General features: G+C 53.8%; 2 protein-coding genes across 3 annotated transcripts; one reads left to right on the plus strand and one right to left on the minus strand.

Annotated features, from left to right (window-relative positions):
* Nucleotides 1-7,057: 7,057 nt before the first annotated feature.
* On the plus strand, nucleotides 7,058-11,409 carry IL27 (interleukin 27). Of its 2 annotated transcripts, none has more exons than XM_025415731.3 (5): nucleotides 7,058-7,213; nucleotides 9,162-9,334; nucleotides 9,417-9,515; nucleotides 9,931-10,089; nucleotides 10,839-11,409. In XM_025415731.3, the coding sequence occupies exons 1-5, from the start codon at nucleotides 7,183-7,185 to the stop codon at nucleotides 11,109-11,111; spliced, it is 735 nt and encodes a 244-aa protein (XP_025271516.3). In that variant the 5' UTR covers nucleotides 7,058-7,182; the 3' UTR covers nucleotides 11,112-11,409. The 2 variants fall into 2 exon arrangements, with proteins under 2 accessions (XP_025271516.3, XP_025271515.3); XM_025415730.3 differs by lacking the exon at nucleotides 7,058-7,213 and adding an exon at nucleotides 7,241-8,943.
* Nucleotides 11,274-16,459, minus strand: APOBR (apolipoprotein B receptor). Its single transcript, XM_025415725.3, has 4 exons — nucleotides 16,297-16,459; nucleotides 12,604-15,963; nucleotides 12,256-12,518; nucleotides 11,274-12,166 (listed from the first exon to the last, which is right to left on the minus strand). Exons 1-4 carry the CDS (start codon nucleotides 16,351-16,353, stop codon nucleotides 12,100-12,102), a joined length of 3,747 nt encoding a protein of 1,248 aa, XP_025271510.3. The 5' UTR covers nucleotides 16,354-16,459; the 3' UTR covers nucleotides 11,274-12,099.
* Between the last annotated feature and the right edge of the window lie 84 nt (nucleotides 16,460-16,543).

Raw genomic sequence — 16,543 nt, forward strand, 5'->3', positions numbered from 1 at the left:
GAGTAAAAGTTGTTTATATCAATATTGCCAACAGGACTCTGAAGTCTCACGAAGTGGCTGGATGCTCAAGGTCTGGAGAAAGACCCTAGAGGTCTGGGAAGGTTTCAGAATGTGTAGAAAAATTGAAAAGCTAAGAGACTAACATCTAGATCTTAGGGCTACACATCAGGTCTTAGTGTAGATGGGAATAGGATGGGACAGTCCTCTCAGAGCCATAGAAGGAAGAAGGCATTTATGAAAAGATGAGACCTGATGGAGGGACAAGGAGCCAGTTATTTGAAGAGCTGAGGAAAGAGTATTCTAGGCAGAAGGAACAGTAGTATGTACAAAGGCTCTGAGGTAGAAGTGTGCTGGGTGTGTTTGTTAGGGAGCCAGAGTGTGTGGGAGGGAATGAAAGACGTCAGTGGGAAGGATCATGAGGATTTTGTAAGCCATTGGGAGGGTTTTCACTTTTACTCAGAGTGACATGAGGTGCCACGGGAATCAGTGAACCCAGGACCAAAGTTGTGGCAGGAGGAGGAAAAGTGGGTGGGCAGAAACATGTATGTTGTATATATTATTTCGCACGAATCAGATAATACATAGAAATATAAGCAGGGATGGGGGGCCTGGGCGGCTCAGTCGGTTAAGCAACTGACTCTTGATTTCGGCTCAGGTCATGATCTTAGGGTTGTGAGATCAAGTCCTGAGTCAGACTCTGCACTGAGCATGGAGCCTGCTTAAGATTCTCTCTCTGCCCCTCCCTGCACCACCCCCTCTAAAAACATAAATATATATATATATATAATCACCAGAATGGACAGTTCTAGGATGGGTGTGTGACACACTGATAGCCATGGGTATGTACCATTCCTGGGGAGTGAGCTGTCCACTCAGCTGGGGGTTCATGCAGTGGGCCCAATGGGTGAGGGACATGGGAGCAGGGGTGGCTGAGACCCCGTGGAGGCCACCAGGTGAGGGCCCTGGGAGTGGTGTAGGGCCTGGTGTCAGCCTCAGAGCCTAGGGCTGCTGGAGGACCTGGTGTCTGCCAGTGCTTGCCCGCATCTCTCAAACACCTGGCGGGGCCTGTTCTGGGGCTCAGCTCAGGGTCTGTCTCCATTCTAAGCGCTCTTCATAGGCTCAATGAAGCCTCACCTTGCCAGGGAGGTGAATCTCACCCACTGGTTCTCAGATTTGAGGCTGTTCACACCTGACCCAGGGCCCAATTGCCTCGCTCCCTGAGATTTCTGGTTCTGGCCTGATTTCTGTTCTTTTTCTTTCTTTCTTTCTTTTTTTATTTATTCATGAGAAAGTGAGAGAAAGAGAGAGAGAGAGGCAGAGACACAGGCAGAGGGAGAAGCAGGTTCCTCACAGGGAGCCTGATGTGGGACTTGATCCCAGGTCTCCAGGATCAGGCCCTGGGCTGAAGGTGGCACCAAACTGCTGAGCCACCCACCAGGCTGCCCCTGATTTCTGTTCTGATGTATGTTTCCGGCTCCCTGGACCCTCTCTGCCTCTGCGCCCCACCACCCGCACCCCAACCATCCCTATTTCCTGAGATGTAACTGAAGCCTCTTCTGTTTCTTACCTTCTTCCACCCTCTCTCCTTCAGCCTTTCTTTGTCCATTGATGACAACCATCCCTTGTATTTATTAATGACAACTAACATTGCTTTCCTTGTGAGCGAGGCCTTATAATACTACTAATAGCTATAACCTATAGTTCTACCGTATGCCAGGCCCTGTTCCAAACACTTTATAAATAATAGGTCATTGAATCCTCTAAACAGTCTCATGAGTTTGTATTACTTTCCTCATGTTATAGATGACAAAGCAGGCACAGAGAGGTTAAGTAACCTGCCTAAGATCACACAGCTACTCAGCAGCAGCCATTTCTCTGCGTCTTATCCAGCTGGTAGAAGTAGCCTCCACACTTGCTAGATGAGCCAAGATCAGGGAGATTTCAGGCCTTGACCAAGGGAAGTGTTGGAGCTTTGAAAGCAGCGTAGGTCTGTCTCCCTCCCAAGCGGGACCTAGACCCATGATGCCCTTTGCCCTCCCAAGTGCACCTTCAATGTCTGAGCTGAGAGGTGGGCTGGGCCGGGATCATGAGCTTCATCTTGCAGATGAGGAAACCAATGCACAGAATGTTTGGGCCTCCTTTAAGAGAGCACATACATGGGGGGAAGGGCGAGAAGGGCTGGGACTTGAACCGGGATTTTTACCCCCAGGCTGGTGTTTTTCCTCTGCAGCCCTGCCTCCTGGGCTTCAAATTCTTCCTTCCTGGAACTCTATAGAGCTGGCGTCCCACTTTCTCACACCCGGTGTACTCAGTCCACTGGACCCTGCATCCATGTACACTTAACACAGAACACCCAGGGATAAACATCTCATCAGTAGCTAGCCATCCCTCTCCTTTCTCTCCAGACCCCTTTCTCTCAGACTATCCCACGGTTGATAATCCCAAAAGAGACTCCCCATTAGGGGCAGCCACCCAGGTCGATGGGAGGGGGCGTGGTGAGTGCATGCTGCAGAATAAATCCTGGTAGACGCTGGGTGTGGTGTGGTGTGGGGTGCATGTGTGTAGTAGGAAAGAAGTCAGGTGATGAGAGCTGGGGCTCTGGGGCTTTCCATCTCCTCTCTGGGGACCAGGCAGGTGCTGTGCCGTGGCTCAGGATCTCACCACCTGTGCTCTGGAGACTCAGAGGTGTGGCCCCAGCTCCAGCCTGGCCTCACCTCCCCCCCCCCCCCCCCCCCACCTTCCTGCTCTCACCGAAGCTCATCTTGGCTTAACCAAAGGGTTAGTTCCAAGCCTCGGAGCTGACATCAGAGGGCCTAGGGATTCCCCTCAGCAGCCCAAGCTGAAAACGGGAGACATGAGTTCCAGTCTTCATTCTGTCACTGATCTGCTGCATGACCCTGAACAAGACTTCCCCTCCCTGATTCTATCCTGATGTCACATCTGAAGCTTCCAACTTCTACTTCCTGGGCTCAGGATTCCCATGCAGCCCCATGGAGTGCCCCACGGGGTCCGAGCTCTAACGGGGTACTTGGAAAATAATCAGAAAATTAGTGGATGGTTCTTTTCTCTTTTTTTAATCATCTAGGTTTTATTTTCCTTACGTAATAGTAGTGGCAGCATTTGAAAACTGTTAGTACTTTTAAATGAGGAACCTGAGGTCCAGAGCTGATTAGTGACTCACCTGAGGTCACCAGAAGTATTAGTTACACACTGGAATCTAGAGCTCAGAATTCTTGGCTTCCTTTCTAGCAATTCTCAGCCTTTACCACATCCCTTCCATTTCCTGCTGGGATCCCAGCCCAAGTCTCAGCTCACCAGCCAAGATCTGCTTGTGGAAACTGAGGCCCAGATAGACACATGGCCCAAGTCCATCCTCCAAAGGTAGGAACAGAGGCTGGCGCCGCCCTCATTGGCTCTCCAGCTTCTTGGCAAGGATTTGCTAAGATCATTGGCCAAGGGCCATGTCCAGCAGCCCAGCCTCCCACTTTACATCCTCCATACCTGTCCAGAACCTCAGCCAGAGCAGTAGAAGGCTGACAGGGAGACGTGGGTCTCAGCAGCTGGTCCCAGACTTGTTGCTCTATCAGGGCAATTTATAGAGAACCAGCCCATGAGCAGAACCCAATTTAGGTACTTGTGGCAGAAGACAGATTAGTTCACTGATTTACTAAGAATCTGCTATTGTTAGCTACTAGGGATATATCAGTGCACGTAACAGACACGAATTCTCACTCTCGTGGATCTCATACTCCAGTGCATGGAGGCAGGCCAAAAAAGGGGAGAGAGAAAATGATAGATATTTTAAAATGCTATGTAGAAAAATAAAGCAGGGAAAAGGACGGAGAATGTTGGCGGCGGGGGTGGTGGTGGTGTCTTACTAGATATCGGTAAGCAATTTAAACAAAGGGAACATTCCTTAAAGATAATGTCCATGAGCTATGATTACATGGGATTTCTGGAATCTAATGAAGGGAATCTATAAAAATTTAAGACAAAAAATACTTAATAATGAATAATTTAAAGCTTACTTGCTGAAATGAAAAAAATAAAGGTGTTCACTATGACATCTAATTAACATGGCTTTAAAGTACCCAGCTAGAAGAGCAAAGTAAAAAAATAATGTACATTTTTAAAGGTATATACTTATGGCAGACACTGAAAAATGTCATATAAACTGACAAAAATATTAATCTGGATTTTTATTTTAATGAAACTCACTGCAAATTATAAACATAGGTCGTGATCCTGGGATCTGGGGATTAAGTCCCCTATCAGGGCCCCAAGTTGGGGTTTCTGGTCAGCGGGAACCTGCTTATCCCTCTTCTGCCTGTCGCTTTGCCTATTTGTGTTCACTCTCACTCTTGCTCTCTCTCTCTGTCGAATAAATAAATAAAATATTTTTAAAAATGCTATTGTGTAAAAAAAAAAAGTAAACCATGTAAACACTAACCAAAAATAGCAGAACTTGTCAAATTAATTTCAGAAAAAGTAAACCTCAGGGGGGAAAATATTATCAGGGATAGAGACATCACATACTGACAAAAGGGTCAGTTCTTTTGTTTTTTAAAGATTTTATTTATTTATTCATGAGACAGAGAGAGAGGGAGAGAGGCAGAGAGGCAGAGACATAGGCAGAGGAAGAAGCAGGCTCCCCAGGGGAGCCCAATGTGGGACTCAATCCCAGGACCCCGAGATCACGACCCAAGCCAAAGGCAGATGCTCAACCGCTGAGCCACGCAGGGGCCCTGGGTCAGTTCTTTAAAAAGACATAACAATCCTAATTGTGTCTATACCTACACAATAGAACTTCAAAACACATGAGAGAAACTGATAGATCTAAAAGGAAAAAAAAAAGATGTATCTACAGTCATAGTTGGAAATTGCAACCTTTCTTTCTAGAAAAGAGAAAGTGCTAGGGCCAAGGTTGTGTCTTTTAATCAGGTAGTCAGTGAGGACTCTGTTTGAGAAGGTGACATTTGACCAGGGATCATAAGAAGAGAGTGAGTTTTGCAGATATCTGGAAGAAGAGTGTTTCAGGCAGAAGGGACAGTAAGTGCAAAGGCCCTGAGATAGGAGCATGCCTGGTATGTTGCAGGAGCAATGAAGGAGCCAGTATGGCTAGAGTGGTATGATCAAGGATAGAGCAAGCAAGAAAAGAAATATGCAACGTCCATTGGAGACAGGATTTATGGCAGGAAGGAATGAGCTATTCAGGGGAGGAAGCCCATAACAAGGGGTAGGTTCAGAACAGTTGAGAAGAGGGGACTCCAGAGAAGGGCATTCTAGGCAAAGAGAAGAGCTTGTGCAAAGGCAAGCTGGTATAAGATGGCTCATCGTATTCAAGTATGAAGCTCCAGTTGCTGGAGCAGGAATAGGGCAGAAGCCAGGGATGAGGATGCAGGTGTCGGCTGCAGGTGTCAGCTACAGCCAGACTGGGAAGGGCAGAAAAGCAGCAAGAGACAGGAGGTCTCTGGGAACCCTAAGAGAGGGTCAGGAGGGTCAGTGGGTTGTGATGAGAGAGTGGAGGATGGAGTTCAAGGTTTGAGAGGCACGGTAGCTCTGAGCAATGGCAAAGGATGGGGAGTGGTTGTGGTCAGAGGGTGAGTAGGGTGGCTCACCTCCCGGATGGATGGTAGGACTTGGGGATGTGAGGCAGACCAGTCAGGGCCTATGCCTTTTCTCATGATCGGTCTCAGGTTGTTTGAGACACCACCCTCTCTACACTCCCCCCCCACACACACACCTTGCCCCTCCCGGAGTGAGGAGCCTCAGTTGCATGGGATGCAGGGGAATGAGCTGTCACCACTAGGGGACACTGCAGGGAAACCAGTTCAGGTTAGGCAAGTGCCAGGTACTCTTCCTTCTCCTCCAAGCAACCCTCCAGAAGTGCGCCCCTACATGTACTGGTACTTCCCAGGGCAGTGGGCTCCAGGCGGTCCTGCTGGGCAGTGCCTATGTAGGTCTGGTGAGGCAGAGTATAATAAGGGAAAGCCCCCTTGGTTTCTGTCTCACTGCAGGGACCCAGCAGGGAAACCCCACAGATCCCAAAAGGAAAGTGGGCCTTGGGGAAGACCAAGAAACCCCCATCTTGTCCCTGAAGATGGAAAATCCAGGGTGGGGCTAAGGGTGGAGCTGTGCTGGAAGGGAGACCTGTGGTTGATGCAGCCCAGCCCTGACAGCCATCCACAGAACAGAAACACACAGAGCAGGATTATTCTGGGACCTGGCTGAGCCCCATCCTGACCTCATACAACCCCAACCTAGTGAGCCCTGACCCTGGTCATCAGCAGAACTCTTACTCCAGCCCAGGCATGAGCCTTCTCTGTCAGAACCTTAGCCACAGCCCGAGCCCTGTGCCCAATCGGGATTGAGCTCTAAGTTCATTCTTGACTGGTCCCAAGCAGAGCCTCCAGGTCACTGATGGCTCTGACCCCAAACACAGACAGAGCCAGGACGATGACCCCAGACAAAGCTCTAGACCAAGTCCAGCCCTACACCATATCCTGGTCCTGGTTATAGACTGAGCTCTAATCTTAAATCTCACTCTGGCCAAAGCTGAACTTTTGGCCCTGAATGGGTCCATTCTCATTTGCCCTGACTGTGGCTGTAGACTGAGCCCTCATCCTGCCCAGACTGGGACCCCACTACTCCACACAAAGCCCTATCCCAGCCCCACGATGAGCTCCCCTCTTCCTTCGCACTCCCTCCCTCAGCTACCTGGTAAACCAGAGAAGAGTAGGATGACTCAAAACCCCAAATCCTCTCTAATGGGCAATCCCCTTACCTGGCCATCCATCTTCTAAAGGACTGTGAGCTGGTGATGGCACTAGGATGATAATGACAGAGCAGAGAAACAGGAGGATTTAGTCTGTGGAATCTATCAGTTCCCTAGAGCAGTGGCTCACCTGGGGAGCGGGATGTGAGGGGAGGGCTGGTCCCGGGAGCTCAGCAGGGGGTCTGGAGCTTGGATTGACTGAAACCCCAGCTTCCCGCCACCCCCCACTGTGCCTCCCGCCCCCTCTGGGAAGGGAAATGACATTTCCCCATTTCAGCAAGGGGTGGTGAGCAGGGAAGACTGAGTGCAAAGCCGAAAGTACAAGCAGACGGAAAGTGAAACCGGTGCAGCCCCCAGTATAAGACCCCTGCCCGGGAGATGGCTGGCCACACGGGCTGGGCCCTGCTATGGGCCAGATGGCAGGAGACCTTGGCTGGCGTGAGTTTGAGACCAGGGCTGGGGGCGGCGGGGTGCTAAGCGTGGCTGAGACTGAGCAAGGGATGGGAGGGCTTGACTGTTATGGATGGGGGCAACTACTTGGCCAAGACTAAGAATACAAGATATAGTCGACTGGAGAATGGGAATGAGTCTGGCATGAATAGGGGGGAGGACAGGGGCGGAGGGGCGATGGTTCAGCCAGGGCCGGGCAGAGGACAGGAAGGCTTGACTGGCCTGAATGGAGAGAGGTAGGCAGCCAGTTTGATTAGGACCAGAACCAGGCAGATACATAAAGAGTTTGGTTGGAGTGAATGAGCAGGGACCAGACAGTTTCGTTGAGAACTGGCGCTGGTAGAGGAAGAACAGCAGGAGGAGTTGGCTGGGGTATGGGGCTGGGGCCAAGGAGTCAGCAGCCTAACTAGGTCAAGGGTCTGTAACTTGGAAGGAGGTCCAATCCACAGTTGGTGACTCAAAGAGTCAGAGGCTAGAACCAGAGCCACAGGAAGAGGAGCAGATGGTAGGGCCACAATAGGGAGTAAGGGCTGGAGGCTGGGGATAGAGCCAGGGTCGAGGACCCAGCATTGGGTACAGAGCGTAAGGGAGAAGCCATGGGAAGGGTCTGGAGCTCCAGAGCTCAGACAGGAAGCAGGGGGTGAGTTCAAAATGGCACAGCTCAATTCTGGGTGGGGGTATGCACTTTCCCTTAAAGTAGAGCTAAGAAGAACCCCACACTGCCTTAAGTCTCTGTGATACCAGAGTGGTCTCCAATCCAGGGGAGCCTGAATGCTGGGGGTCGCAGGCACCTTCCCCCCACCTCTGGAAGTACATTGCTGAATGAAAGTACCCAGAAGTGCCCTTTAGTCTTTATTTACAGGACAATTTGGGGAGCAGAGCCCAGGGATTTGGGATCAAGAATGGACAGGCAAGAGCCATGGAGAGGAGGACGAGCAGAAACTGACTTAGGCTTAGAACCTAGTTTTGGTTTGTGTTTCGAGAATTGTGTAACTCCAGTGATTGCTAGATTTCCTCTCCTTGATGGAGAGACTACCAAATACGGCCCTCTTCCCAGAGCTCCCACCCTAGGGCTCCTCTCCCTCTGTCCAGGAAATACAGGGCAGGAAGTACTTTCAGAAATCAGCTTGTCAGACTCCCCCATTTTACAGATGGGAACCTGAGGCGCAGAGATAAGAGGTGACTTGCTCAAGGGAAGAACCTAGATGAGAAACAGGTTCTGACTCCCATTCTGGGCCCTCCTCCTCTTCTAGGCACACTCTGTTCCTCAACACTGCAGAGTGACCCACCTGCGTTGGTGGTGGCTGGGCCAATCTGTCCTTCTGACTCCCTGGGGTAGAGTCTCCAGCATTGCCCGCCCACCTCTGGGGCTCTGGTTCAGGCCATTAGAGCTGCCTGGCTAAGCCCAAGGAATTCTCAGCCGAACACAGTGTGCCCACTCCAGGGGAGGTAGCTGCCTCCTCTAAGCTCCCTGGGGAAAGTACACAGGCTCTGCATTTGGGCAGATCTGGAATCCAGTCCTGGTTCTCTCCCCTTCTTGCTATGTGACCTCGGGCTAGTTAACTTCACTGAGCCTCATTTTTCTCATCTGCAAAATGCACAGGATAATAGCACCCAGACTGCTACATACAGTTGAATGGTTTGTTCACTGAAAAAAGATACTTGGCTAACAGAGTTAGTGGGGGGATCAAGATCCAGCTTGAGATCTGCTTGCAAAGGTGGGTACTCTGTGCAAAGTTGTGTCTATCTTGGAGAAGAGGTACCTTCCTTTCATTCATATGGAGATGCCATATGGTGTCTTCAATAACTCCCATTTTCTCAGCGGCTGTGCGGGGTCAGTGAGATGGTACACAGGGCTTGCCTATAGCGCAGGCTAGAAAACGCACGTGAGTTCTCAAGCTTTCCCTTCATCCTGGCACCATCTCCCCCCTTCCAGGGCTTGGCCTTTTACTGCTCTCCCTGCTCCTGGCTCGAGCTGGTGTCTGGGGATTCCCGAGACCGCCAGGGAGGTCCCCCCTGAGCCTGCAGGAGTTGCGGAGGGAGTTCAAGGTCAGCCTGCAGCTGGCCAAGAAGCTGTTCTCAGAGGTTCGGATCCAGGCCCACCACTTTGTGAGTCTCCCCATGCAACTGGTTTGGGGGATGGGCAAACCCCCATTCCCTCTGGCCCCCACTAACAGACCTTACCCCACAGGCTGAATCCCAGTTGCCAGGCGTAAGCCTGGACCTCCTGCCTCTGGGAGATCAGCTCCCCAACGTCTCCCTGCCCTTCCAGGCCTGGCACAGCCTCTCTGTGAGTTGGGGGCTGGTGGAGGGGGGCAGGAGAACTGGCAGTAAGGCTGGGCTGGGTGGATGGAGATGAAGTCGGGGATTGAATGGAAAATGGATTTGGGAAGGAATGGAGGAAATAGATCTGGACGAGGTTGAGTATGTCATTGGATATAAAGATACAGCTGGAATACAGAAGTGGTGTGAGAATGAGGCTGCACATATGGAGGATGGATGGGATTGGGATTAGGAGTGGGACTAGGGTAGCAAGGAGGTTGGAGACAGGATAAAAACACAAGCTAGTTGACGGACAGGAAAGGGAATGGTGAAGAAGGGGAGAGAGTGGGGCTATGGACAGGGAGTCATGGGATGGTGGAGATGGCGTTGGCTTTGATCCTCAGCCTTTGAGCCTTCCTGATCCCTTCCTTTCTCTCCCACAGGACCCAGAACGACTCTGTTTCCTCTCCATGATGCTTCACCCCTTCCATGCCCTCTTGGAAAGCCTGGGAAGCCAAGGGGGCTGGACTAGCTCTGAGAAGATGCACCTGTGGACCATGAGGCTGGATCTCCGGGATTTGCAGCGGCATCTCCGCTTCCAGGTAGAGTACCCACCCACCTGCTCAACTCCCAGAGACCAACACACAAAATTGAAGCTCATTGGCTCCCTTTTAAAAACATCCCCTGCCCAAAGGTTGGGTAAGTTTGGAGGGAGATGCTCTAGATCCTCTGTGTGTGTGTGTGTGTGTGTGTGTGTGTGTGTGTGTCCGCGTCCCCGGCTCTGCTCCCTGAATCTCTGCCTTCCCATGGAGTCTTGGTCTGAACAGCTCTGAGGCACCCAGAACAGCTGCTGGCATCAGCAGGGCCTGCAACAAAGCTGGTTCCCTTCTCCTTCAGCCTCTGATCACCAGCTCCTAAACATTTCCAAGGGAAACAGGCACTTTACTCTTAAACAAATAGAAAATGCCAGCAGCATAAAAAAAAACAAACAAAACAAAAACAAAAAAAACAACAAAAAACTAGCTATACCACTTTTCTGCCTGTTTTGTATCCTAAGACGACCCTGAAGAGAAGAACTTCTGGAATTCCAAATGCCCAGGGCCATCCTGGATGAGTGTACCAGCTCCATGAGCAGCATCTTACCCTGTGACTTCCATTTTCTCGAACCAAAAAATCAGGCGGGGCCCCGTGAGATGATGACATAATGGAAGATCTAAAGTAGGGGCTGCCCAGGGAAATCATGATCTTGTGGTCTCTGATGTCATTCTGTACCATTGGGCACAGAAAGGAACAAGGGTTTGCTCCTGGCCTCCCCTTGACCATTGTCTGACCAGTGGGCCTCTCCTGGCAGGTGCTGGCAGCAGGACTCAGCCTTCCTGAGGAGGAGGAGGAGGAGGAGGAGGAGGAGCAGCATGAGGAGAGGAAAGGGCTGCTCGCAGCGGCTCCGGGTGGCCCCTCCCAGACAGCAGTGCAGCCCTCCTGGCCTCAGCTCCTCTACACGTACCAGTTGCTGCACTCTTTGGAGCTCGCCTTGGCTCGGGCCGTGAGAGACTTGCTGTTACTCTCCCAAGCTGGAAACCCAGCCCCACCCGTGGGGCACTCCACATTTGGCTCCCAGCCCTGATGGAGCGACTTCTCAGCCCCATTCCTTCACCACCCTTCAGGACCTGGGGGCTGGAGTCTGGGCTGGCAGGACAGTCTGCATCCAGCTCATTTGCCTTAAACAAGGCAAGGCTCCACCGGCTTCCCACCCCAACCCCTACTCAATAACTTAAGACACCTCCAGTCCCTGCCAGATATTTATTTCTTGGATATTTATTTATTGGTTAGGGAAACGATGGTTTATTTATTGTTTCAGAGCCTGCTAGTTGTCCTCGGGCGAGACCACCTTGCGGGCTGCCTAATAAAGCACTCTCATCTTCCCTCCGAGTCAGCTTCTTTTCAGAGAAGGGGTACCTGACACCCAAAGGGCAAGGGCCTGGGATGGGGTCTATAGCCTCTGGCCACCCTGGACCCCTCTCTGATCCTAAATTCTGGGAGCTCCTGGGCCTACCTTCCTCCAGTCTGGCTACTGGGCTGGTTGTTGCCATAGTAACCAGCAGAGTCACGAGTTTTTGAAAGCTCGAGGCCAGTGATCTGTTTGCCACCAACCTCTGATTGCAAATGGAGCTCCGTAGACCCTCCTGACCCCTTTCCACTGGGCTAGCTCCTGCCCCAGAGGTTTGTGTGACTGTCCCCCAGCTCTCTGAAGTCCTGGCTGGGGACTGGGAGCAGTCAGGGAGGGAAGGCTATGGGGACTACTGTCCTGTCCCCTTGGTCCTCCAGACAGTTGAGGCAGATTAGAAAGGTGGTCGGGACAGGCCATGAGAGGTGGTCCCAGGGGCCAGGGAGTCCGTCACCACATTGCCAAGTCGTGCTCTTCCAAATCATGGTTCTAAAAACATCTGGCTCTGTCTGCTCCACGAATGACACACGGAGAAACTGAGGCCCAGAGGGTGGGAAGGGTGTATCCAAAGTGGCAGAAGGAGATAGGCCAAGCAGGGTTCAGTGCACCCTCTGAGGACCCTCTGAGCCTCATCCAGGGCCTAGCTCCCAGGGGCTCAGGGCCTTCCCTAGGGTTTCGGTTGGCGCAGTCGGGCTTGCAGTTCCTGCATCATGCCGGAGTGTGCCAGGCCAAACCTGCAGATGGAGACAGATGATGGGAGCCGGTCCCCCAGGGTCTGTGGCCTCCTCCGCACCCCAGCCCCGCCACCTCACTCTGTGCTTACCCACGTCCCAGGGGCCTTCTGGCTGGCAGTGGGGTCCCTTCAGGCTTTGGGGGACTTGGCTCTGGGGGTTTCTCTGGCTGGAGAAGGCTCTGCTCAGGAGGTGCCAGCTCTTCCTCAGATGGGGGGCTGGGAGGCTCTTCCTGCTGCTCTGGGGCTCGGGTCCCACGGAAAGAGGGCCGGGAGCGTCGCAGCGAGGAGCTGCGAGACAGGAGGACACGGCTCCGGGGGATAGACACGTCCAGGAGAGACCCAGGGAGCGGGGCCTGCAGGGAAGGAGGCACAGAATACCGTGGGGCCGGATTCGAGATTCTGCTCTGCCCAGCCCTGGTCCCTAGCTGGAGCTCTCACCTCGCTCCAGCTGTTGAGGGCATCCCCTCCGGCCCCATGCGGCCTAGGCTTGGCCTCTGCAGGCTCCTGGTTTGTTGACTGGTCCTCCTGGCCCTGGCCATCCTCCAGGCCTTCTGGAACAATGTCCTTGGCTTCTGCTCCCTGGTCTGTAGTCACCTCAGCATCCTCCACATCAAGGGGCCTTCGTGCCTCTCCCTCAGGGTGGTGGTCTCCACGCTGCCCCTCCCTGCCTTGCCCCTGCTCCTTCATCTGCCATCCCACAGCCTCCTTTTCCAATAGCATCTGCCCTCCTCGGAGGCTCTCAGCCTCCACAGTGGCCACAGCCCTCTCTGCCCTCACCACCTGGGAGCCTGAGGTAAAGCCATCCATCCCACAGCTTCCTTCTGCCACTGCAGGTTCCCTGACCTCAGCCCACTCTCCCCTGGGCTCATCCTCTCTGGCCTCCAAAGCCTCTGCTTGGCCTTCTCTGCCAGTCACCTCCTCCGCTGAGCCCTCCAGGCAAAACTCCGGCCCACCTTGGTTTTCTCCTGGTGCAGCCTCTACCAGTTCTTCGCCTCCCCCAGCCTCCTGCCTCCCTTCTGAGTCCCAAGCTTCCCCAGCCTCTCTTTTGGGCCCTTCCCCAGCTCCAACAGCCCTTCCATCCAGAGCTGCCATCTCCCTCACTATCTCAGTAGCTAAAGAACTGGCCCCTGGGTCCTCGCTGTCCTGGAGGCTCAGAGCAGTCTCCTCCAGCCTCCAGTCTCCACTGGATGTTGTGTCTGCCCCCCAGGGCACTGTGGCCTCCACCTCCTCATCCTCTGTTTCTCTGGCATCTGACTTTCCCAGTGACTGACCTGTCCCTGCATCTGCCCCGTGCCTTCCACCCAGCTCTTGGCTCTCTGGTGCAGGGACCTCTCCCTCCTCTGCTCCACACCCTGCTTCCTGGGCTTTCTTCCACTCCCCGATTGCCTCCAGGACACCTGAGAGGGTAGACTCTTGGGCTCCCTTGGCCTCCTCTGGTGCCTGGCCTCCTGAAGCCTCCTCCTCCTCCTCTTCAGCACCTGCTTTTTCTTCCTGGGCATCCTCTCTCTCCACACCCATTCTCTGGTTCTCCCAGACTTCTGCCCCAGGGGCACCAGGCTTTACATTTCCCATGTTCCTGGGATCTTCTTCCAGGTTCTCTTCTGTCTCTCTGCTCAAGGCTGAAAGGCCCCAGAGCTCTTCCTCACCCCCCTGTCCTTCCCCAGGCTGCTCTGTCAGGGTCTGGGGGCCTGCCATCAGCTCAGCTTCCTGGCCTGCAGTGACCTCATGCTCAAGGTCACCCGACATCACCCCCTGTGCTTCTGCAACTGTCTGAGCCTCCTCCTCGCTCCTCTCTCCGCTGAACTCCTTCTCAGGACTGCTGGTCTCTGGGGCTGCCTCCAGGTCAGCATCCCCTTCAGCCTCATTTGCCACTTTGTCCTTGGGCGACTCAGCCTCTACTGCCGAGCAACCCTCTTTCTCCTCTCTAGCCATCTCTGCCTGCGCCACCTCCTCCACACTGGCTGGAACAGTCCCGATCACTGAGGCTTGCCTCCCCTCGGCCTCTATCACTCTCTGATCTGCCTGGACCTCAAAGCCTTCCTCTACCTTCCTCTCTGACCCCTGGCCTTCTGTAGCCTCTCTCCCTGCTGTCTGGTCTTTAGATGCTTCTTCCATGTCCTCAGTTCCCAGGGCCTGGGTCTGTTTGGGGGAAAACCTCATCTCAGCCTCTCTATTCTCATCCACCTCATCCTCCTCATCCTCCTCATCCTCCTGGTCTCCCCCGGAAGCCTCCTCGAATGCCCAGGCCTTCCTGGTGCCCTCTGAGATCCTTTCTCCTGAGACTTCCCCATATTCGGTCTTCTTGGCTCCTGAGAGGTCATCTCCCTTCCCAACTGAGGTTGTCCTGGCCTCTCTCCAGCCTAAAGGTATCCCATCCTTCCCCCTACCTAAGGCTGTCTCAGCCTCCTCCTCCCTGCCTGAGGCTGTCTCAGCCTCTTCCCCACCTGAGGCTGTCTTGGCTTCTTCCTTTTCTGAGGCTATGCTCTCCTCTCCCCTGCCTGAGACTGTCTCATCTTTCCCCCTGCCTGTGATTGTTCTATTTCCCTCTCCACCTGAGATCCTCTCATTGCGCTCCCCACCAGAAGTTGTCCTGGCTTCCTCCCAATCTGAGGCTGCGTCATCCTTCTCTCTGCCTGAGGCTGTCCCATCCTCCTCCCTGCCCAAGGCTCTTCTATCTTCCTCCTCCCTGCCTGAGGCTATCCCAGCTTCTTCCCTTTCTGAGGTTATGCTCTCCCCTCCCCTGCCTGAGACTGTCTCATCTTTCCCCCTGCCTGAGATTGTCGTGTCCCCCTCCCCACCTGAGACTGTCTCATCCCCCTCCCTACCTGAGGTTGTCCTGGGTTCCTCCCTGTCTGAGGCTGTCCCATCCTCCTCCTTGCCTGAGACTATTCTATCCTCCTCCCCCACTGAGATTTTCTCCTTGTCCTCCCTGCCTGAGGCTGTCCCATCCCCCTCCCCACCTGAGGTTGTCCAGGCCTCCTCCCTGCCTGAGACTGTCCTAGTTTCCTCCCTGCCTAAGGCTGTCCTGTCCTCACTTTCTGTCCGTGGCTCCTGTGTATCCTGTGCCCTCATGCTTCGACTGCCCCTGAGGACCACCCTCACCTCTTCTTCCTTCCCAGCTTCTTTGGTTGCAGACCCCTGGATCTCCTCTGCAACTGCCTCCTTGACCTGCTGCTCTAATGACTCCCTGTTGTCCCCTGCTACTTTCTGCCCATCAGCACCTACCTCCCCCTCAGGGTCCCTGTGCCAGGTCCACTGTGACTCCGCCTCCTTTGCCACCTCTGGTTTTCCTTCCTTGACCTCTTCCGCCTCCTCCTCCTGTTCCCAGGTTCTCAGTGTCTCCTCTCTGTTCACTTCCTGCTCACTGGGCCCTCGACTCTCCTGGACTTGGCTGCTGTTGTCTTGACCAGCCTCAGACTCTGCCTCGGACTCCTCTCTGGCCTCTAAGTGGGCACTTGGTCCCTGGCCCCTGGCAGCCTTGGGTGCCTCCCGGACCCCAATGTCCTGCCCATCTGCCTGAGACCCATGGGAGCTGCCTTCTTCCCAACCCCAGGTCTGTTCTGTAGCTGAACCTCCCTCCTGGCATCTTCCAGCCTCTCTGGGCCCTCTCAGCCCTCCATCCTCCTTGCTTTGGCTGCCTCCAAGGCCCTCCAGGGCATCCTGGGCTTCCTTCTCTTCGGTCTTCCCTGGCCTTCCTGCAGCCACCTCCCCCAGTTCCTCGGCTACCCTTGCTGCCTTCCTCTCTGCGGTGGGGACCTCATCTCCCATAAGGTAGGAGACAAAGGAGCTGAGGGAGTCCTGGAAGAGAAGGGGGAAGGGACAGAGGCATTAAGGGGAGGCCCAGCCCTCTCCCTTGGGACTTTGGCCCAGAGGAACTCAGGCCACAGAAGGGCTCTGGAATCTGGGAGGGGAAAGAACTGGATTTGCAGGAGGAAGAGGAAAAGGTTAGATTAGGGGTAGGTGGACATGTCTGTAGAGGTCGGAGGATTGAAACCCAGAAACACTCAGGCTAGAAGACTACCTGATCCTGGGGAAGGGATCTCAAGTCTGAGGAGAGTTTCAAAGGGAAGAAGGAAGGTGAGGCCCCAGGGAGCAGAATGAAAGCCTCTGGCATCTCTTTGCCCCTCTCACCAGTGCTCCCCTCAAGGCCTGATGCAGCCCAGGGAGATGTAGCCGAAGGAAATCCATCCTGTCTGTCTCTGTCTGTGTGTCCAGAAAGCTGACAAATGACTGTCCCCACCCACGGAGACAAGCCAGTCTTCCCCAGGGCCCAAGACACTTCCTCTTCCCCTGTGTCTCCCTGACACATCCCCTGTCCAGGCCCTGCCCACCTTCTGCAATGCCTCAGTAGCTTCCAGCCCTGGCTGGGAAATGGGCG

This window comes from Canis lupus, chromosome 6 (genome assembly GCF_003254725.2).
Source record: "Canis lupus dingo isolate Sandy chromosome 6, ASM325472v2, whole genome shotgun sequence".
NCBI classification, from domain to species: Eukaryota; Metazoa; Chordata; class Mammalia; order Carnivora; family Canidae; genus Canis; species Canis lupus.